Here is a 17858-nt window from a genome sequence, read left to right as displayed (position 1 = left end):
AAAAAACACCTGGGACTTCCCTAGTGGTCCAGTGGTTACAACTCTGCGCTCCCAATGCAGGGGGCCCAGGTTCGATTCCTGGTCAGGGAACTAGATCCCGCTGCAACTAAAGATCCCACATGCCACAACTAAAGATCCCACATGCCACAACTAAAGATCCCACCTGCCACAACTAAAGATCCCACATGCCACAACTAAAGATCCCACATGCCACAACTAAAGATCCCACATGCCACAACTAAGACCCGGTGCAGCCAAATAAATAAATAAATAAATATTTTTTAAAAATCATAGAAACAGAGAAGGTGGTTGCCAGAGGTGAGGACTGAGGGATGGGCGAATGGGTGAAGAGGGTCAAAAGATACAAATTTCCAGTTATAAATAAATTCCCATAGATAGGGATGTAATATACCGGCATGGTGACTATAGTCAATAATACTGTGTCGTTAAAAACAGAAACTATTTTAGAATAGTTTGTATCTACAGAACATTTGTGAAGCTAGGACAGAATTCCCCCAAACCCCACCCAGTCTCCCCTATTATTAACATCTTGCATTAGTGTGATACAATTGTTACAATTAATGAACCAATGCTGATACAACATTCACTACACTGATAAGCTGTAGTCTACTAGATGCCCTTGGTTTTCCCCTAATGTCCTTTTTCTGTCCCATTTAGTCATCATGTCTCCTTACGCTCTTCTTGGCTGTGACGGTTTTTCAGATTTTCTCTGCTTTTGATGAGCATGACAGTTTTGAAGAGTCCTGGGCAGGTATTTTGTTCGCTGTTCCTCCCCTGGAATTTTCTGGTATTTTTCTCAAGGGTGGAGGCAGGGTCATGCGTGGGGAGGGAGCCCACAGAGGTGACAGGCCATCCTCATCTCAGTGCCTCCAGGGCAGTACTGTCCACTCCACTCTTGACGTCGACCTTGACCACCTGGCAGAGCTGTGTTTGTCAGGTTTCTCACTGCAAAGTGACCCCCCCGCCTCGCGCTGAGCTTTTTCCAGGAAAGTCAGGATGCCCAGCCCACACCCCAGCAGAGGTGGGGGAGTTATGCCCCCTCCAGGCCCCAGCTGAGCCCCTCCCCCGCACTGCCCCTTGGCCCCTCCCACCGCAGTAAACTCCCCCCAACGCTCACCCAGCACCTTCACCCCCACCCTTGATCTCCCTAAGCCCACTGACCTCCCTCTGCCCACACCTGCCCTCCTGCCCCTCCCTCAAGACCACAGCCCTGCCCCTAAGCCCCCCACCCCCCCACCCCACACTCAGCGCCCCATTACTGAGCCCCCCTCACCCTCCCCCCCTCCCCAGACTCCCTAACCCCACCCAACAGGGGCGAGCCCCCCCACCCTTCCAGCCAACACCCAGTGGCACTGAGGGCTCCCCCGCCCCTCCCCACTCCCCCGCCCCCGCACGTCACGTCACCTTCGCACCCCCTTCGCCCAGCGGGCCCAGCACCCCCGGTTCCTGCTGGTTTCTGGAAGGCCCCTTCCCAGGTTCCATGGCCCTCTCCTCCCCGGGAACCCTGAGCCTGGAAACCCTGGATGGCTCGGACCCTGACCCAGCCCCGCTGCTGGAAGGGGAGCCGTGTCCCCAGCCCTGTGAAATCAGTGAGGCCCTTTCGCCTTCTCCATAGACCCCTTGCCTTTGAGGGTCGGGTGGGAGAGACTACAGGCTGGGGTCTGGGGGACAGTGGGGCGGCAGGAGCATGGGGGTGGCTGAGGGGTGCACAGCTAGGGAGGACACAGAAGGAGGGAGGGGCCATGGTGGACCCTGGGCCCTTTGAGGCCCCCTGCCCTCCCATTTGTGGGGAGAAGCGGCCCACCTGCTGCGCCCACCGAGCCCCCTCTCGAGGTTGGCGCTCCCCACTGGTCTTCCTGCCCCTTGACCCTGGGGGTCGAGAGGGGTGAGTGTCATGGTGGGAGGTGGGTAGGGGCCGGGCTGGGTGGTCTGCTCAGTCCCCGTGCTGGGGGTCTGGGGCTCCAAGACGGAGGCTGATGGGACACTTTCTCCCTGTCTGGTGTGCGTCCTGTCTCCTGGTTTGGTGTCCCCACGGCCACTGCTGCAGTCCTGGACCGGGAAGCAGAGCACAGCACGGACATCATCCCGCGCTCCAGCGAGCAGTCATCCCCACCGTCACCCAGGCTCCGCAGAGGTGAGGGCTCATGCAGGTACTGCCTCCATCACTTGGGGTGCTGACCCCAGGCCTGGGCAGAGTCTAGGGTTCCCGGCTTCTGGAATGCTCCCACGTCACTCAGGAGCAGAAGGGCCCCACTCAAAGCCTCCCCCACCCCACCCCACCCCACCAGCTCAGATGTTTAACATGTCGCCATGAAAGGCAGAGGGGACAGGGCGGGGGGGGCTGATCCTCTGGTTCCTGTGACGTCAGAAGTCCTTCACCAAGGACTTGTGAGGCTCATCTCTTGAGGTGTCTAAATTAGGAGACAGGCAGAGGAAGGGGCTACTTATTTTCTTTTCCAGATCTTATTGCATATGAAGTCAAGGTTAACCAGCGAGACATAGAAGGTGAGCATCGCACACCTGCCCAGGTGAAGGGACGTCAGCCAGCTGAGGAAAGACTTGCAGCCTCACTCATTGTCCGTCCGTGGAAGAGGGCAGCGTATGCCGCTGGTGCCCAGCTCGTATCCCCTCCACCTGCCCCAAGGACCCTGACACTTCATTTGAAGCGTACACTTCAGTGTCTTTTAGCGTAATCACAGATATGTGTACCCATCACTACAGTCTAATTTTAGGGCATTTTCGTCATCCGCAAAAGAAACTGGTACCCATCAACAGTCCGTCCTCATTCCTCATCCCTCTGCCTCCCCTCTTTCAACCCTAGGCAACCACAAATCTACTTTCTTTCTCTTTGGGTTTGCCCATTCTGGATCCCCTGCATTTACATATGAATTTTAGGATCATCTTAGCAATTTCTAAAAAAAAGGAAAGAAAGAAAGGAAAAGGCCAGCTGGGATTTTGAGAAGGATCTGGTTTCTCAAAACCAGATTTGGGGAAGCTCTCCATATTAACACTGTTTAGTCTTCTGATCTATGAACATGGGATGCCCTCCCATCTGTTTGATCATTAATTTCTTTGAGGACTAGTTTGTGGTTTTCAGTGTACAGGTCTTGCCTTTTTTTTGTTATTGTTAAACTCGTTCCTGAGTCTGTTGCTGTGCCTGACGGCATTGTGACACGTTGCCCTGTGGGTTTTCGCCTCAGACATGTGTATCTGCTGCGGAAGTTTCCGGGTGCACACGCAGCACCCTCTGTTTGAGGGAGGGATGTGCACTCCGTGCAAGGTAAGCAGGGAGCCATGGGGCGGCTTTGTGGAGGCCTTGGAACAGAGGAGGCAGCCTGGCTTTGCCCTCGCCAAGGACAAGTTCCTGGAGTGCCTCTTCTTGTACGACGAGGACGGGTACCTGTCCTACTGCTCCATTTGCTGTGCGGGAGAGACGCTGCTCATCTGCGAGAGCCCCGACTGCACGCGGTGAGGCCAGGGGCCCGGGGGGTCCGGGCAAGGGCTGAAGGACCACTGCCCACAAGCCTGGGAAACTCCCATTCTTCTCAGCTCCGCATCCCAGAGTCCAAAGGGGTTCACCTCCCAAAAGTATGACTTTCTCCAAAGCTTTCCATTTCCAGCTCAAACGTTTCATTTGGTGAATAGCCGTGACCGAGGGGAAGGGTGTGTCGGAAGATCTGTGCTTGTGATTTTTCTTTCTGTTTTTATCGCCAAGACATAGCTGCTCCCTCCGTGGTTAAGTAGGGCAGCGACAGGAAACCCACACAGCTGGTGTCAGGCGAGGCGTAGTCATTCCCTGCTACCTAACAGCCCGAGCGTTACCCGTGGTCCCCTCCCCTCAGTCGTTCCCGGCGTCCCGGTATTTACTGCTGCGTCGCCCCAAGTCTGCAGCCCCGCCCCGCCCCCGCAGTGGGCGCTCCTGCAGAGATCTTGCCTGGTTTCTCAGGATCTGGAGTTTGGAGGAGGGAGCCAGCTGGCTTAGGGGAGTCTGTGAAATCTGTCACTACCCACAGACCCCCTGCTGTCCTCTGCAGATGGCTGGGTTCCCGGCGCTCTGGGTCCCCAAGAGGGACCCGTCCCCCTTCCCCGGGCTGCAGCCCCTGCCAGCTCCATCTTCTCCCCTGAGCCCGCGTGTGGCCTCCACCCCTCACTCCGGAGCAAGGAGCAGGCTCGCCTCTGCCTGCGGGACCACCGGGGTTTCACCTGGCGGCCAAGGCAGTGGCAGGCCTGTCGCTGTGGTTCTCTGTTTGACTCCAGGTGCTACTGTTTCGAGTGCATCGACAGCCTGGTGGGCCCTGGGACCTCGGGGAAAGTGCAGGCCATGAGCAACTGGGTCTGCTTCCTGTGCCTGCCCTTCCCCCGCAGCGGGCTGCTGCAGAGGAGGAAGAAGTGGCGGGGGTGGCTGAAGGCCTTCTGCGACCGGGAGGCGGTGAGGACACAGCGGGAGCGGGAGCGGGTGCTCGGACTTGGCTCCTTTCCTCTGGTGATGGGCTGCAAAACGCCCATCCGCTCCCTCTTACACAACGATGTTAAGGGCTTTTAAGCAAATGCGCTTTTCTCATCCCCTCTTTGTCTGCTAGATGCTCTGTCTTCTACAAGTCACTTTATTTTTTTAAACTTTTTTCTTTTTTTTAAATTAATTAATTGATTTTTGGCTGCGTTGGGTCTTCGTTGCGGTGCGTGGGCTTCTCATTGTGGTGGCTTCTCTTGTTGCGGAGCACAGGCTCTAGGCGCACGGGCTTCAGTAGTTGTGGCACATGGGGTTCAGTAGTTGTGGCTCGCGGGCTCTAGAGCGCAGGCTCAGTAGTTGTGGCGCACGGGCTTATTTGCTCCGCAGCACGTGGGATCTTCCCAGACCGGGGCTCGAACCCGTGCTCCCTGCATTGGCGGGCAGATTCCTAACCACTGTGCCACCAGGGAAGTCCCTCTACAAATCACTTACGCATGGCAGTTTTGTTTCTTCCAAGCCTGGGAATGAGGCATTTGTAGGATGTAGGAGAGGGGCCCAGCAGAGGTGTGCCTCTAGGTCCAGCAAGTGGGAGCAAACGCCCGGGTAGGCTCTCCTGGTCCAGCCCGGACAGCTGGCACAGACGTGGGTCCTCTCCAGGATCAAGGTCGGGATCTGGGAGCTAGGCAGGAGTTTGGGCTCATCATGGTGGGTTGAGCTCTGTCCCCCAAAGACACATCCACGTCCTAACCCCTGTTACCTGTGAACATGGCCTATTTTGGAAATGGGGTCTCTGCAGACGTAATTTAGTTAAGAATCTTAAGGTAAGGTCATCCTGGATGAGGGTGACATGAAATGCAATGATTGGTGTCATCTAACAGGAAGGAAGGAGACAGAGACGCACAGAGGGAGGGTGGCCACGTGATGGGGAGGGCTGGGTGCTCACCGTGGCGGCCTGGGGTCTCGGGCTCTCTCCCCTGTGGCGCATGGCCAGGCTGGTTCTGGGGAGTCGCCACACACGGCATTGCTGGGCCACCACGGGGGCACATGGTAGCCCCACCACCCAGCGCTCCCTGAAACCAGATGGGAGCAGGTACCTTTATGGTGCTTTTCGGAGCAAGGTGGCTGCACTCCCCGTAGAGCCTTCTCGCGGTCCGGTGAGCGGCAGAAACGCTCCCTCTCGGTGCAGAAAGGCCCCTTGCTGGCAGACTGCAGGACGAGTTTCTCATTGAAGGGAGAAGGGGTTGATGCCCACAGCTGGTATTACTGCCACTAGAGCCGGAGCACAGTGGGAAGGAGGCACTGCTCCTGCGGCTGCCGCGGGGGACCAGGACGTGTGTCCGCAAGTGTCCCTCCGCCCCGTCCTTCTCACCTCCCCACGCCTCCTCCTCCGGGCAGCCTGCCCTCCCTTACACTCACCCGCCGCTTCACTCGCTGCCTGCGTTGGGTGCCCACCTGCTCCAGCCCTGGGCAGACCCTTCCCCCTGGGGCTCAGGGTCTCCTGGGACCCCCCTCCCCCAGGCAGTGCCCCTGCCTAGGCCTGGAATCCCATCCACAGTTCGTGGGAGGCCAGGCACTCCCAAGTGCAACCTCCTGGGGGTCAGGTGGCGCTGGGGTGCTTGTTTCATGAATAGATCCATCGGGTCTCTGCTGCCGGGTGCCCTGCGGGGTGGGCGGGTGTTACCCTAGGCCTTCCTGGCTCCTTCATGGCAGGACTCAGGGGCTGGTTCAGGCCTGGCCTGGGAGATGCCTGACACTGGTAGCCTTCAGGGGTGCGGTGTGGCTTGAGGCCCACGTTCAGAGCCCACAGAGGGGACAGAGAGGGGTTGGGTGAATCCCATGACCGTGGGTATTCAGAATCCCCCAGGTCTGAGACTCTTCCCAAGAAATACAAGGGAAGTGGTTTCTCTCGGGATAGAATTATTTTCCTTCACAGTCAGGAAAATGCCCTCGCACCTGCCTTTCCTTTGCTAGAGATGGCCCAGGCTGGGGGCTTGGTGTGGAGGACAGAAGCCCTCGTCCTGGGCGATGGGTGGGGTCTCACGGAGGCCTGGGGGTCAGTGCAGTCAGGGTGGGGCCAGCCGCCTCGGCCGGTGTGTCCTCATTCATCAGGGGAAAAGCCTCTGCAGAGCCAGAAAGAATTTTTCTTGTCACTCATGGGCTGTACAACCAAGCAGTCATCAGAACATCCTTTTTTTTAAAAAAAATAAATAGGAGAGTCCCCTTGAGATGTACAAAACTGTGCCCGTGTGGAAGAGAGAGCCCATCCGGGTGCTGTCCCTTTTTGGGGACATCAAGAAAGGTGGGTGCAGTGATGTCTGAGGACTGACAATGGAAGATGGGTCTGCCTGGAGCGAGACCCACGGGGGACCGGGGGAGTGGGCGGTGGGCGGGGTCGAAATGTCCCCTATGATGCACTTGCTACATGTTTGAGGCTGGGGACCTGAGGGTCATTTTCAGGAGGGGAGGGTTGAGGAGCACCTGGGGCTCCTTCCTTCAGCAGGGACGCCTTGGAAAGAAAGTTCACGTAGCAAGACGGTGGGTGTGAAACGCTGTAGTGAGGGCCATGGGGCCCAGGCTCTCTGCCTAGGACAGCCCTGCCCACGGCCACCAAACCTCAGACACCTCCACACACCTGGCCGCTGTATAGGGCCGCCCCACCCCTCGCAGGGCTCCCTGCACCCTCCCTCTCTACCCGAATCTCCCAGGTTGCGCAGGCTGGTCACGTGCTGCATTGCAGCCTTCCTGGGTGTCCTGCCCCTCTGTACCCTGAGCAGACCCCACCTGCTGGTGCCTTTGGAAATCCTATGGGTTCTCCTGGGCCCGGCAGTTGTAAGAAGAATCCGTGAAAATACTCCCTGTCTCTGGCCAAATGGAATGGGGGGGGGGGCGTCCATCCCACTTCTGGCGCTACGCCCCGTGTCTTGTGTAGTGCGGTCACAGCGGCCTCATGCACACCCGTGTCAGGGACCCGGGGGCTGAGACGCACAGAGTGGGCACAGGTTTCCCCTGAAGGAAGCCCGTGGCCACCCAGCCTTCAAGTCCCTGCCCGGACAATGCATCCTTAGTTCAATTTGTTAAGACTCTTTCTGGGCTAGCTGTCCCATGCCCAGGCTGCAGACTCCCCCTGCAACCCAGCCGTGTCACACAGCCTGACCAGGTGACATCAGCGTGGACGGCCACCACCCAGTGGATTCCTAACCCAGAGAGTGGCGCTGCAGCCAGGAGGGCCTGGCTTTGCAACAAATTGCTTGACTTTCTGAAATCAGTTCTCAGTGGAGTTTGCTGGCTCCCCCTGTCATGCGGTTGAAAAGATAAAGTCTGCTTGCTAACGGCAGCCCTTTAGTTCCACATGGGGTCAAAAACCAGCGTCGGCCCTGTGTGTCCCCGTTGCTCCCCACCCAGAGCTGATGAGTTTGGGCTTTTTGGAACATGGTTCTGAGCCGGGGAAACTGAAGCATTTGGATGATGTCACCAACGTAGTGAGGAGGGACGTAAGTACTGCTGTGCTCCTCCAGGCACCAAGGGGTGAGAGCAGACCGGGGTGGGAGGGGGTGCGTCGGGGGAGGGGGACTGGACGGGGTGGGGGAGGTGCAGCCCGGATGTTCTGTCCCCAGCAGGGCCCACCTGGGGGGGTGTCGGCCCCCCACGGCGGGAGAGCTGAGAAAGGCATGGCCGTAGCCCCCCGCTGCCCACCGCCCAGAGGAGAACGTTGGCCAAAGCTCCCGCCCGGTTTGTTGAAACCCAAGGGGCCTATCCCACCACCTGTGACGGTGCCGCCTAGGGAGGGGATCCCCCCCTCCTAAAATAAAGTGCTGAGTCTTGAACACAACCACCGCGGATTGTTCGAAAACACTCTCCGAGCGCTGTCATGAAACGTCCGGCTCCCTCGAAGGCTATTTCCTGCTGTCCTGGACGGCGGCCTTGGAGGAAGGGCCTAAAAATGACTCAGCAGCTGGGCCGCGAGCCGCCGCGGATGGGAAAGGGCTGGGACGCCACCTCTGTGGCCTCAGGGAAGGAAGATCTGGTCCGTCACCCGCTCGCCCACACAGCCTCTCCCAGGAGAATTAAAGCCCGTCATCCCCAGAGCCCGACAACCACGGGCACGGGGTCAGAGGGGCCGGAACACTGGCCACAGAAGGTGGCAACAAGGAAGCAGCCAATGTGGGGGGACCCAGTTCACCCCCCGGGTGCCGGCAGGGCCTCTCAGCTCTGCTCCCCGTCTGGCCGGGGGGCCGTGTCCCAGGGGCCAGCCCTCCTCCCTGGCTGAGACTGGAGACGCCCCCCTCCTCCATCCCCCTGGGGTCTGCCCTGCCCCGAAGCCCAGGACAGCTCTCTTCTTGCCCCTCCGGCCCCTTCGGACGTCCCACCAGGAAGCATTTCTGGAGCCTGCGCCCACCCACACACTCGTCCCAGGCCCCCCAGGGCGGGGTCCTCCCTGCCAGGGCAGGACGGTCAAGGCGGGACTGGAGAGTGACACGAGCCCTCCCCAAGTAGCAGAGCTGCAGGAACAGATCAGACATGGGGGGGCTCTCGCTGCGCGGCCAAGGGTCTAGACACCCCCTCCCGCAATGAGCTTTCGCGTCTCAGGGGTGACAGTGGCTCACGTGTGCCGTCATCACCCGGTTCCCCAACGACCAGCCCTGGCTTCACTCCTTTTTCACGAGGCCTGTAAAACGGACTTTCCCACCGTGCAGCCCACCCTAGAGGTGGGCGTGTCCGGCTTCCACGTCTGCACAGCCACACCTGGCCGCGGGTTTCGGGGGATTTCACGTGCACACTGGCGGGTTCCCGGGGACAGCGGGGTGTTCCCTCTAAGACCTTGCTTCCTTCCCAACCTTTCCTGGGGTCATTTCAGCAGCCACCTTCGTGTAGAGTGTTGGGATGCGGGTCCCGGGCCCCCAGCCCACGCTCACCTCCTCTAGCCCCCTTGCCCCTTCCCTGTCCAGACCCCCTGCTGTACTTGCGCTGGTCAGCAGGCTTCCCTGGAGCTGAAGCCACCAGGAGCGCGCCTGGGTCAGGGTCAGAGCTGACTGCAACAAGGCACGTGAGGCCGGGGGCACGTGAGGCCGGAGGCTAACGTCGGGTGTCGGCTTCTGTTAAGTGACTTGAGGAGGGTCCAGGGAAGCCGCGTCTGCTCTGCACGGGCTGCTGTCAGACAGCCAGAGATCCAGTATTTGGGTCTTTCAATTGTTTTTCAAGAAGAGTGACACGGGCTAGAGTCTCTAACTGGGTCCCTCCGTCACCTGGGCCCCTGATGGGGGAAGGGAATCCTCAGTGTCTCAGCTCAGGGGGGATTGTAGGGGCCTGGACGGGGCTGGGGGGCGGGGGAGGTGCAGCAGGGGCGGCTTACGCTCGCCAGGGAAGGCTACCTGCTGCCCAGTGACCCATCAGGGCTTCCACCTGTATTTCCCAGCAACACACAGAATCCGCATGAGTCCTTGGGGGCCCCGTGTCACTCTCCCTGGAGGGTCTGTAAGGGCCACGCCCGGCACAAAGGAATCACCGCGCTCGGGTTCCCAGGGCTCTGCTGAGGGCCGGCCTCCCTGAGACGATAGAGAAAGCAGGGCTCCTTGCACCCCCGGAACCAAGGGGCGGGTCTGACCCGGTGGGTTTCACCGCCCCCCGACCCCTTCCATGAGGGTCAGCCTGAACCACACGGTCAGAGAGGAAAGGTGCCCGGCCCCGGGGGAGCTCCCTGCCCTCCTGAGCCGCGCGCTCTCCTGCAGGTGGAAGCATGGGGCCCCTTCGACCTCGCCTACGGCTCTACGCCCCCGCTGGGCCACGCCTGCAGCCAGCCCCCAGGTAAGAGGCCTGGCCATCTGCTCAGACTCCAGAGCCTCTTGTCTGCCACGCCCTCCTACGCACCCCAGCTCTCCTCAGGGAGGGCAGGAATTGCAAACCGTCTGCATTCTTAAACAGTCAGCTTTACTGGGGTATCAGAGACATAGGTCAATTGTCCGTATTCAGTGAGTACAGCGTGGTGGGTTTTGAAGTGGGTACCCTGTGAGCCATCACCACAACCAAGAGAGCGAGTGGGTCCGTCACCCCAGGGCGGCCTGGCGCCCCTCCCACCCTGTCCGCAGGGCTGTGTGTCCCTGTGGGGTGTCGCCCAGCCTCCCGCACCTGTGCCCTGGAGGCTGCAGCTGCGGGAGCAGGCGGCCCCGCCCCACCAGAGCCCTGCCCTTGCGTCCCGGGTCCCTCCAGGCAGAGCCCAGACCCACCCGATTGCTCCCCACCCCAGCGTGGTACCTGTTCCAGTTCCACCGCATCCTGCGGTACGCGAGGCCGCGGCCAGGCAGCCCCCAGCCCTTCTTCTGGATGTTCGTGGACAACCTGGTGCTGACCCAGGACGACCGCGTCGTGGCCACTCGCTTTCTGGAGGTGGGTGTGGGCCGCGGCCTCCCTGAGGGACACTTGGGGCCCCTGGGGGGCACCGCTTAGGTCCCGGTCCCGAGGCCTGGGTTTTCAGAGTTCACAGGGCCCACGAGGGCCGTCTCACCACTGAGGTCCCAACAGTGCCTTTGCACTGCCCTGGATTTAGGATCCCGCCACCTCGGGTCACGTCCTTCTCCTCCCCGCCACCCCACCTGGGCGCACGCACACTCACACATGCACACGCATCGCAGTCGCACGCCGCAATACGCAGTGCTCCGGTCAGTTACACACACACACACTCACACCCATCCTGGGGCACCGACAGCCTGGCTGTTTCTGTCCTCAGGCCCAAGTCCTGACCATTAGAGCCGTCACTTTTGGACTCAGTGACCGGTTTGTCCAGGGCTGACCTGGCCCGTCCCTCCCAGCAGACCCACACACAGGGCAGCCCCGGGCCAGGCCCAGGGTCCCCGCAGTGAAAGTCTCCTGGCTTCCCCACCCCTGCTGTCCCCACTGCACTTGTCTCCAGGTCCTTGGCCACCTCCAGGACGTCTTCACAAACCTACACGTCTGCCCGCCCCGCTGCCCTGCGTCGGGCTTTTTTCACTTAACCGTGACCTTGGAAATCGTTCTGTTGGAAAAGTACCTTTCTCACTCTTTGTTTTGACGTACGTGTTTTGTTTTCTGCAGTTTTATTTTGTATGGATGTGAAAAATGCCTTTAACCCGTTCCCGGGAACAGAGAGTTGGGCTGTTTCCAATCTCTTGCTCTTACAAACAATGCTATGAGGAGGGGGCATGAGTGGGGACATCTGCGGGGTGGATTCCGGAAGTGAGACCGCGGGGTCCATGTGCCGTTTTCAGGGATGCTGCCACTGCCCCGGGAGGGTGTCCGCGCAGACCCCCCCGCCCCCCGGCGGCCGAGCTGCCGCTCCCCTCACCTGCCCACGGGGTGTCCCCAGCTCTCTGCGTTCCCTCGCCTTGGCTCCCAAATGTCCTGTCTTCTTCCCTCCTATGCAGTTGGGATTTTCCATTTTGTATCTTACTGGTTTTGTATCTTTCTTACTGGTTTGATTCAAGAAACTATTGATCTCGTCTCTCCATTAATTTAGCTTCTGCTGCCTTCTTGGATGACTTTGTGGATGAAAGTGGTTTATAGTTGGTTCACTTAGACTCTCTGGGTATCTGAGCAGATTATCTGCAGGTCATGATAGTTCTTTCTTTCTAATTTTGTACCTCTTGTCTCACGTTGAACCACAGTAGTGACGGGACATGCCTGCCTGGGTCCTGAGTTGCACGTACATGTGTCCAGTGTTTCTCTACTAAGCTGATGCTGGCTTTGAGGTTGAGGTTGATACATTTCACTATGTGAAGGAAATTTCCAGAAGTTTCCCTTGATTTCTATTTTTTGAGCCATTCTATCAAGAATAAGTGTTGGATTCTGTCAAATGTTCTTTTTTACGTCTATGGAGAGAATTAAGTTCCTTCTTTAGATCTATTAATAGGATATAATATACTAATAGATTTCATAATAGCGATCCGTCTTTGCATTCCTGGAAAATACCCACTTGGTCGCGGGGTGTGGCTGTTCTGACAGATTGCTGAAATCCAGTGAACTGCATTTCCCGTAGGATTTGCTGCTTTGACAAGCACGAGACAGGCGGGTGTGTGAGGCTGTCTTGTTTTGTGCTATTTTTATTGGGTTGGGATGTCCGTGTTAAGTTTGCGTCATAAAGTATTTTAAAATTCGACAGACTTTTCCTGTGCAATTGCCGGGACTGGTTGTTGTTGCCGTTGTTTTAAAATGGGAGCAACTCTTCTGTGGGAACTCATCTGTTAAGATTTTCAATCTTTTCTGAGATCAATTTGGTAAGTTATGTTTTCCCGGAATGTCACCCATTTAATTAAAGTTTAAACATCACTTTCATAGGGTCGAGCAAAGTGGCCTCACGATTCTCCTACTTTCTTCCGCATCCGTGGTTATTCCTCCTTTTTGGGAAGCCCGGAATTTTTAAATACTGACATGTCACCACATATCAGCGGTCACGAGGCTTGCAAGGTGACCTGTTTACTGAACAATCTATGAACAGTAACCGCGAGTCCAAACCAAAAGCACAGGCTCCCAACCTGGGAGCCAGCCGTCCGCAGACTCGGAGGACAGCAAGGATGCTGACTCTTGGTCGTTTTGTGAGCACATTTGGTAGATCGGAATTGGTCCCAGATCAGAAGTAGGCAAAAAAGAGACCTTCCCACGTGTCCTGTCACTGCTCCCATCTTGCTGTGGAACCACATTCCTGCCGATGGCAGGCAGTAGCTAGACGTGCCCAATGCAGGACCGTCTCTTTCTGCCCTGCGCCCGATGGTACATCCACGTGTGAGCTCTCCTCCCGGCCAGGTGTCTGGACACGGGAGGAGACTGATGTGTCCAGGGATGGTCAGACTTGGGAACGGTCCACGTGGGCCTTTCTGCACGACCCACCACTCCAAGTCCGGAGAGGTAAAGTTCAGGCCACCTGGTTGGGTGTCGGGGACCGGATGACCTCCCTCCTGCCACGACTCCCCCCCCAGCCCCTCCTTCCCTGACCTTCCGGTGCTTTCTACGGAGACTGCGGCCTCAGGATCCGGCCACGCCCTCGGCTCCTGTGGGCATCGTGAAGCATCGGTCCTTGAGGAGACACTGCTGTCTGCCCGCAGAGCCTCTTATCTGCCTGACATGACATATCTCGTGGCTCAAAGAGCAAGGACTTCTTTGACCTTCACGGGAATCCACCTCTGCCACGCAGCAGGCGGGGAGTCCCTGGGCCAGGTGACCTGTGAGAGTGAAAATAACCTACCAGTTAAAAGGTCTAAAATAATATCTCGGCTTTTTTCCTTATAAGGTGATTTATAAGGAAAAAGATGTGACATGTAAGCAATGTCGACTGGGAGACATAATCGGTCTAGGAGGCCCGGGACACTGTTCTGGGCTCAGGTGTCGTGCCCACTGTGGGTCTCCCAGTTCCTAGTTGACGTTTTTACCCCTCAGACTGAGCCAGTGACCATCCAGGACGTCCGTGGCTGCACCATCCGGAACGCCGTGCACGTGTGGAGCAACGTCCCCGCCGTGAAGAGGTATTTCCTGTGCGTTTGTGTCCCTGGAAACTCGGAGGGACACAGGCTGCTTCGGGTTCACCAGGGAAACAAGTCTGAGCGTGCAAGAGAGCAGAGGCTTTTCTACACAGAGCCGTGCCCGGGGCAGCCTCTGTGCCCAGGTCAGGGGCCGCCCCACAAGTTCTGGACAAGCTCAAGGTCAGCGGTGCCCCCTTTCCACTGCGGGGACCTTCTCCCCGCTTCTGCACTGGTGCCTCTGAGCGTCTCACCTCCGGACGAACCCCCGGACGGGAGCCACGCGGCACATGTGCCCCGGTCCTGGTCCCCACTCCCCAGGCTCCAGGCACGTGCCTCACCCTGCACAGCCCCACGCTCACAAGCACACACCTGCTGTCTCACAGGCTCGCACTCGTCACACACAGAGCACACACTCACACAAGCTCACATCCTCACAGGCGCCCCACTGTGTGCGTTTGGGCCACACTGAGCTTCTTTCAGCCCCTCAAACAGGCCTGCCTTGGGCTTTCACACACACACCTACACGCACACACACACGTGCACACACACAAGTGCACACACAGACGGGCACACACACGCACACATGGCCTTCGGTGCTCCTGAAACATTCTCAGGACTGGCGATTCTCACGCACGTCCCCTCGCCAGCCCTGCACACCCACAGCCCTGGTCCGGCCACCCCGCCACTCCAGGCAGCCTTTCTGCTGCCAGGACCCTGCCCTCCTCCACTGTCCCCGCCACACACGGCCCCCCGAGCCCTGAGGAGAAGGCCGTCTCCTCCCCCAAGCCCCGTGCATCTGGCCTTCGTCCTTGTGTTGGACCAACGTTGCCTGCACCTTCCAGGACAGTAAGTCATGGGTCCTCCCCCGGCAGTGCCTGGAAACTTCTTTTCACCACCTCCCAGTGCCAGCTTTCGCCCCGCTCACGCTGTGGCGCCCACCCGGCCCCCAGCCAGGACTGTGGCGGGGACGTGGGGAGCCAGGTGGAGCAGGTTCCGAAACATTATCTCTTCGGAAGACCTGAGGGTCACCCCACCTCCTCCACAGCGTCTCCCCACTTCTCTCCCCTGGAGGTGGGTGACGGGGCCTGGGCCCCAGGAACGCAGGAGGTGCTTCCCTTCAGCTCACACTGTCTCAGTCGTGAGGGAGACCCCCTCACTGGAAGTAGGGACCGTTTTGCTGGGATGATGGGCAGCTGCCTTCAGACAGCACCGGCCTCCCTTGGACAGTGGAGCTGCCCCAAGGAGGTGGGCAGGGAGAGCACCAAGAGGGGCACGGTGTGTTTCTGGCACCTTGTCCGTGGCCTTCACCCCCGACAAAAACTGAGCCGAGAAATGTCCCCCGAGTCCAGCGAGGTGCCAGGCGCCACGTCCGCGAGACTTGAGTCCCCAGGGTTGCATCACGTGACGAGCGGGGTCCCTGCTGCGTGGCCCTCCGGCTCAGGCAGCCCGGGGCCCACAGGCAGCCGTGCTCAGCTCGGGTGCAGCAGAACCCTTGGAAGGGCCAGGGAACACCGCTTGGCCAGCCTTGCCCACGAGTCCCGCCCTCCCTTCTCTGTGGGTCTGCTCCGCGGTGGTCTCTCCACCCTGAAAGTGAGACCTGCTGAGCTGGGCCAGTGGGCTGCCCTTGGGGACCCTCTGTGCGCCCGTCTCGGGCGCCAGGCCCCTCCCCAGGAGGGGTGTGGGAGCCATCGTCCCCTACTGCCCACGACATGCTTGTCATCCCACCACGCGGTGAAAACCTCACAGAGGGCAGGTGGGGTCTTTCTCTCAGAGACCTCGGGTAATCTAGCGAGACGGGCACCCCCCAGCTCTCTCCCAGGAGCCCTTGGGTGGGTACCAAGCCCCCGCTCTCCTTCTCAGCAGGCATTCAGCTCTGGATCCCCAGGAGGAATTATCCCTGCTGGCTCAGGACAGGCAGAGAGCAAAGCCCCCCACCCAGGGCCCAGCCACGCTGGTGAAGAACTGTTTTCTGCCCCTGAGAGAATATTTCAAGTATTTTTCAACAGAACTCACTTCCTCTTTGTAAATGAGTCAGTCATTATACCGTGGAAAAAAAAAAAAAAAAAGAGAGACTTTTCCTAGAACAAAGACGACTTTCCTTACGTTGTTTCTTTTTTCCTTTTCAAATTATTATTCTATTTGCTTACCTTTGGATTTCCCGAGGTCGCTACAGGCCCATCATCCCTTTGGGTCTGGAGAGACAGGGCCCCGCTCCCGCCATGACCTTTGGTGGGAGGGGGCGAAGCCTCGGGTCTAACGGTGGACGAGACCCTGACGTTACCGTGCACGTTGGGCTGCTGGAAATGTTGCTTTGTGCCAGTTGGGAAGTTAAAATATATTTATTATGATCGTTGTGGGTCATCTTTTGGTGTTTCTGTGTATCAGCACCGCCTTTATTTTATTCTGTAGGACACAGGAAAGTATGTAGAAAGACGAGCAGGACACAGGGTTATAGCTGCGCGCTGCACCTGTGCCATTTGTACCCGTAGCCGATGCCATCACGGCTGCCATGCACCTTGATGGTTAAAATCACCCACCCTGATTAGAGCCACAGGAAACATCCCAAACTTTGCAAAGTGTAGATATCCACTCAGTCAGCCAAGTAGGACAGGCTGAACAGAGGGCATGGAGGCCAAGGCCAGGTCCACTCGTGAAGCAACCTTTGGTCCTCCTTAACCCAGACGGACTTGCTTGCAGAAGGCGGGGTCCCAGTTTGCCCCGGGCTCTGGTGAGGACAGGACCATTGGAGCATTGACAGAGCCGGCTTCAAATCACATGTGATGAATCCCAAAGGGGCCTTTCCAGGTTAACCAGAAAACTCCCCAAAGGGACCCAGACTCAGACAGGCACATAGATTCTGCTTGTCCTGGGCGTTACACTGTGACCTGGGGAAGCTTGGGACCACTGCTAGTGCCGACAGTGGTTTGTGGAAGAAAGGTGGGGCTACAATTGGACTTTCTGAAGGGTGTTTTTTTTTTTTTTTTTTTTTTTTTTTTGCGGTACGCGGGCCTCTCACTGCTGTGGCTTCTCCCATTCTGGAGCACAGGCTCCGGACGCGCAGGCTCAGCGGCCATGGCCCACGGGCCCAGCCGCTCCGCAGCATGTGGGATCTTCCCGGACCGGGGCACGAACCCTTGTCCCCTGCATCGGCAGGCGGACTCCCAACCACTGCGCCACCAGGGAAGCCCTGAAGGGTGTTTTAAAAGTATCTTGAAATAGAATAGAAGCTGTGATGGTTAATTTTATGTGTTGACTTGGCTGGGCCACGGTGCCCAGACCTTTGTTCAAACATTATCCTGGAGGTTTCTGTGAAGGGCGTTTTGGATTACATTGATACTTAAATCAGTGGGCTTTGAGTAAAGCAGGTTACCCTCCACAGTGCGGGTGGGTGCTGTGTCTGAACTCATCGGTTGATGCTAACCTAAGCTAAGCTCCAAGGTGATCGTATTAGGAGGTTGGGCCTTTGAGAGGTGACTCCAAACTGGGATTAGTGCCCTTACAAAAGAGGCCCCAGCGAGCTCCCTCACCCCTGCCCACGTGTGGACACACGAGAAGCGTGTGACCGTGCAAGGGGCCCTCACCCGACCCTGCCAGTACCTGACCTGCCACTTCCAGCCTCCAGAACTTCGAGCAGGACGTTTCTGTTGTTTACAAGCTGCCTAGTGTGTGGAATTTCATTATAGTGGCCGCGTCGGACTGAGACAGTCCCGAGCCTTCAAAGGCCTAATCTGCCCTGAGCGAGAAGGAATTCTCTCTGAGCATGGCTCTTCCCGGGCCTCCAGCCGGCCAGCTCACCCCGAAGGTTTTGGGTTTATCAGGCCTCCATAATTACGTGAGCCAGTTCCTTGAACAAACTGTCTCTCTTCCTGTCTCTCTCTCTCTCCCTCTCTCCCGCTCTCTCTCAC

General features: G+C 58.1%; 1 protein-coding gene across 1 annotated transcript; it reads left to right on the top strand.

Moving 5' to 3' along the window:
• Window positions 1-1501: 1501 nt before the first annotated feature.
• On the top strand, window positions 1502-15979 carry DNMT3L (DNA methyltransferase 3 like; the record flags this gene model as incomplete). The annotated part of the gene is made up of 11 exons (XM_082655364.1): window positions 1502-1610; window positions 2069-2155; window positions 2482-2526; window positions 3222-3489; window positions 4279-4450; window positions 6683-6770; window positions 7874-7962; window positions 10198-10273; window positions 10713-10852; window positions 13871-13956; window positions 15814-15979. The coding sequence occupies 11 exons, from the start codon at window positions 1502-1504 to the stop codon at window positions 15977-15979; spliced, it is 1326 nt and encodes a 441-aa protein (XP_082511490.1).
• Window positions 15980-17858: the final 1879 nt, after the last annotated feature.

This window comes from Grampus griseus, assembly GCF_964374135.1.
Source record: "Grampus griseus genome assembly, chromosome: 5".
In the NCBI taxonomy this organism is placed as follows: domain Eukaryota; kingdom Metazoa; phylum Chordata; class Mammalia; order Artiodactyla; family Delphinidae; genus Grampus; species Grampus griseus.
This window is presented reverse-complemented; position numbering and strand designations above follow the sequence as displayed.